Source organism: Camelina sativa, chromosome 9 (assembly GCF_000633955.1).
Source record: "Camelina sativa cultivar DH55 chromosome 9, Cs, whole genome shotgun sequence".
Lineage (NCBI taxonomy): Eukaryota > Viridiplantae > Streptophyta > Magnoliopsida > Brassicales > Brassicaceae > Camelina > Camelina sativa.
Genome location: NC_025693.1, coordinates 13,783,851 through 13,786,691, shown reverse-complemented (window position 1 = coordinate 13,786,691; position 2,841 = coordinate 13,783,851). Strand labels below are relative to the sequence as shown.

The window sequence follows — 2,841 nt, the reverse complement described above, 5'->3', positions numbered from 1 at the left end:
GCAAATTCTCCATGTTCTAACTAGATGCAAGTTTTTTTTTTAATGAAACAAAATCATACAACTGTTAGTTTGAACCTTTTTACTAAATAGGAAGTTCCATTAATTCCAGATGGATTTTTTTACAGATACTTGTCAAAGACCAGAAAAAAAACAAAAAAAAAACTACACAAATGCATGATCCTTTGAAAACCCAAATTCAAAGACTCAAAAACATAATTACACAAAAAGACATTTCTATAACAAATTCCTACGGTTTGGCTAATTTCTTGGCCTAGCTATTTTGATGGACACGACTATCTACAGTGGCGATTGCCGACTATCCGTCTTCAACATCTCTTCTCAAGGATTATGGGAGAACCTAAAATCGCCCGATGTGATTTTCGGGTACTCGCTGCCTCTCCTGGAGATGCAAATACTACTTATATTCTTCTTCATTGTCATGTCTCACATGTTCCTTAGATGCATCGGCATTTCCCAGATCGCTTCATATATGATTGTAAGCAGCGTTTCTATATGTAACTTGACATGCACGTACAAAATGTTTCAGGGACAATGCATGCAATTGAGAAAGTTTTCTGAAAAATAAAATCATATATATAAATTTATGTGCAGGCTGGAATTATTCTAGGGCCTCAGCTTTTGGATGTTCTAGAGAAATCTTCCGGGAAACTATCCGTGGATCCTGCGTTGGATGGAACCGCCATGTTAAGATGCATCTCGGTGTTTGGAAGCCTAATGTTTACGTTTTTGATGACTGTTAGAACCAGCCGGCGAATAGCGTTCCACAGCGGAAAATTACCTGTTGTGATCGGGATCGTGTCCTTCTTTGCTCCTCTGTTTGGTCTCGGTTTCAAAAACGTCTTCTCTAACAGCATTGACCCTCACTACATGCCGCTAGATAAAGCCCTAGGTGAACGCACTGCAATAGTCATAACCCAATCTGCGATACTTTTGCCTTCCACAACATTTATCTTGCTAGAGCTCAATATCCTCAACTCCGAGCTTGGTCGCCTTGCATTGTCCGCTACTGTCATTAATGACATCTTGGGGATATTTTCCATGGTACTCGCCTCTATACAAGCAACCTACGTGCATGTTTCACATGTCACAGCTTACCGTGACAGTGTCGCGGTGTTCATCTTTATTCTCATCGTCTTTCTTGTTTTTAAGCCGATTGTGCAATGGGTCATTGACCGCACACCAGAAGACAAGCCTGTGAAGAATGTATACGTTCATGCCGTGATTCTGACAGCATTTGCTTCTGCTGCTTATTTTTCGTTCTTCAACATGAAATACATCTTGGGACCATTAATGATCGGCCTCATCATACCGGAAGGTCCACCGTTAGGATCGGCCTTGGAGGCTAAGTACGAGAAGCTTACGATGAACATATTCTTACCAATCTCAATCACAGTCAGCACAATGAGATGTGATGGAATAAGGATCTTAACCGAGTTTAATGACATCTTCGTCAACGTCTTCCTAACAGTTTTAACACTTGTCCTAAAACTGGTCGCATGTCTTGCACCTTGCTTGTACTACAAGCTACCTCTCAATGAATCTATTGCTGTTTCTCTCATCTTAAGCTACAAAAGTTTCTCTGATTTCATTCTCTATGAAGCTGTATTGGATGACACGGTAACCTCCTGACCCGCAAACGTGTCTATTATAGTTAGTATTGTTTTATTTACGTAAATCTAAACATATTTTATGGTTTGTTTTTTGCAGTATATATCGCAGGCCACATACGCGTTCTTGATCATTTATTCGTTACTAAATGCTGGGATTGTCCCTCTGGTCTTAAGGAGCATGTACGATCCGAAACGAAAGTACGTTAATTACCAGAAAAGGGACATACTGCACCTAGAACCAAACTCACATCTTCGAATCCTAACTTGTTTGCACAAACCAGAAAACGTCTCTGAGATCATTGCATTGCTCCAATTGTTATCCTCCCCAAACCTAGATTTCCCGATCGCGGTCACAGTTCTTCACCTCGTAAAGCTCGTTGGTCAGATCAATCCTATCATAGTATCACACAACAAGAAATTGAAACGACTTAACAACAACTCTTACATCCATACCGCAAATCTTGCATTCAGAAAGTTCATGCTAGAAAGCTTAGAGTCCGTAACCGTGACAACGTTCACCGCCTTCTCTCATGAGAACTTGATGCATGAAGATATTTGCACACTCGCACTTGACCAGCAAACATCGATGATTGTCCTACCGTCGGGGAGGAAATGGTCCATCGATGGAATATTTCAGTCTGACGATAATTCCATAAGAAATTTAAACCAGCAATTGCTAGACAGTGCGCCTTGTTCTATAGGCATACTAGTGGACCGCGGGCAGTTCTCACGAAAAAGTATTGTAACAAGCAAAAAAATGTACAACATTGATGTTGGTGTGGTCTTCATTGGAGGCAAAGACGATCGAGAGGCACTATCGCTGGTAAAAAAGATGAAACATAACCTTAGGGTCCGTGTAACCGTGACCCGACTCGTATTCAACAATGACGTAGAGCCAAACTGGGATAACGTTCTGGATAATGAAGGTTTAAAGGATGTAAAGGTTCGAGAAGAAATCAATGATATTGTTTATATAGAAAGGGTTGTGACCAGTGGTGCAGAGGTAGTCACCGTTGTCCGATCGCTGGCTGAAGAGTACGATCTTATGGTTGTTGGGAGAGATCATGATATGACATCAAAAGAATTGTCAGGACTAATGGAGTGGGTCGAACTTCCAGAGTTAGGTGTCATTGGGGATTTGCTGGCAGCTAGAGATCTCAACTCTAATGTCTCGGTTTTAGTAGTTCAGCAACAACAACAACAAGTGTGA

General features: G+C 41.0%; 1 protein-coding gene across 1 annotated transcript; it reads left to right on the top strand.

Annotated features, from left to right (window-relative positions):
• On the top strand, positions 284-2,841 carry LOC104715257 (cation/H(+) antiporter 10). The gene is made up of 3 exons (XM_010432676.1): positions 284-496; positions 613-1,638; positions 1,729-2,841. Exons 1-3 carry the CDS (start codon positions 284-286, stop codon positions 2,839-2,841), a joined length of 2,352 nt encoding a protein of 783 aa, XP_010430978.1.

Excerpts from the sequence above, each read along its gene's own strand:
- LOC104715257 (XM_010432676.1), top strand. The coding sequence starts at position 284 with ATGGACACGACTATCTACAGTGGCGATTGCCGACTATCCGTCTTCAAC. Across the intron at positions 497-612 it reads AGATCGCTTCATATATGATT|GCTGGAATTATTCTAGGGCC; the intron begins GTAAGCAGCGTT and ends ATTTATGTGCAG. Across the intron at positions 1,639-1,728 it reads AAGCTGTATTGGATGACACG|TATATATCGCAGGCCACATA; the intron begins GTAACCTCCTGA and ends TGTTTTTTGCAG.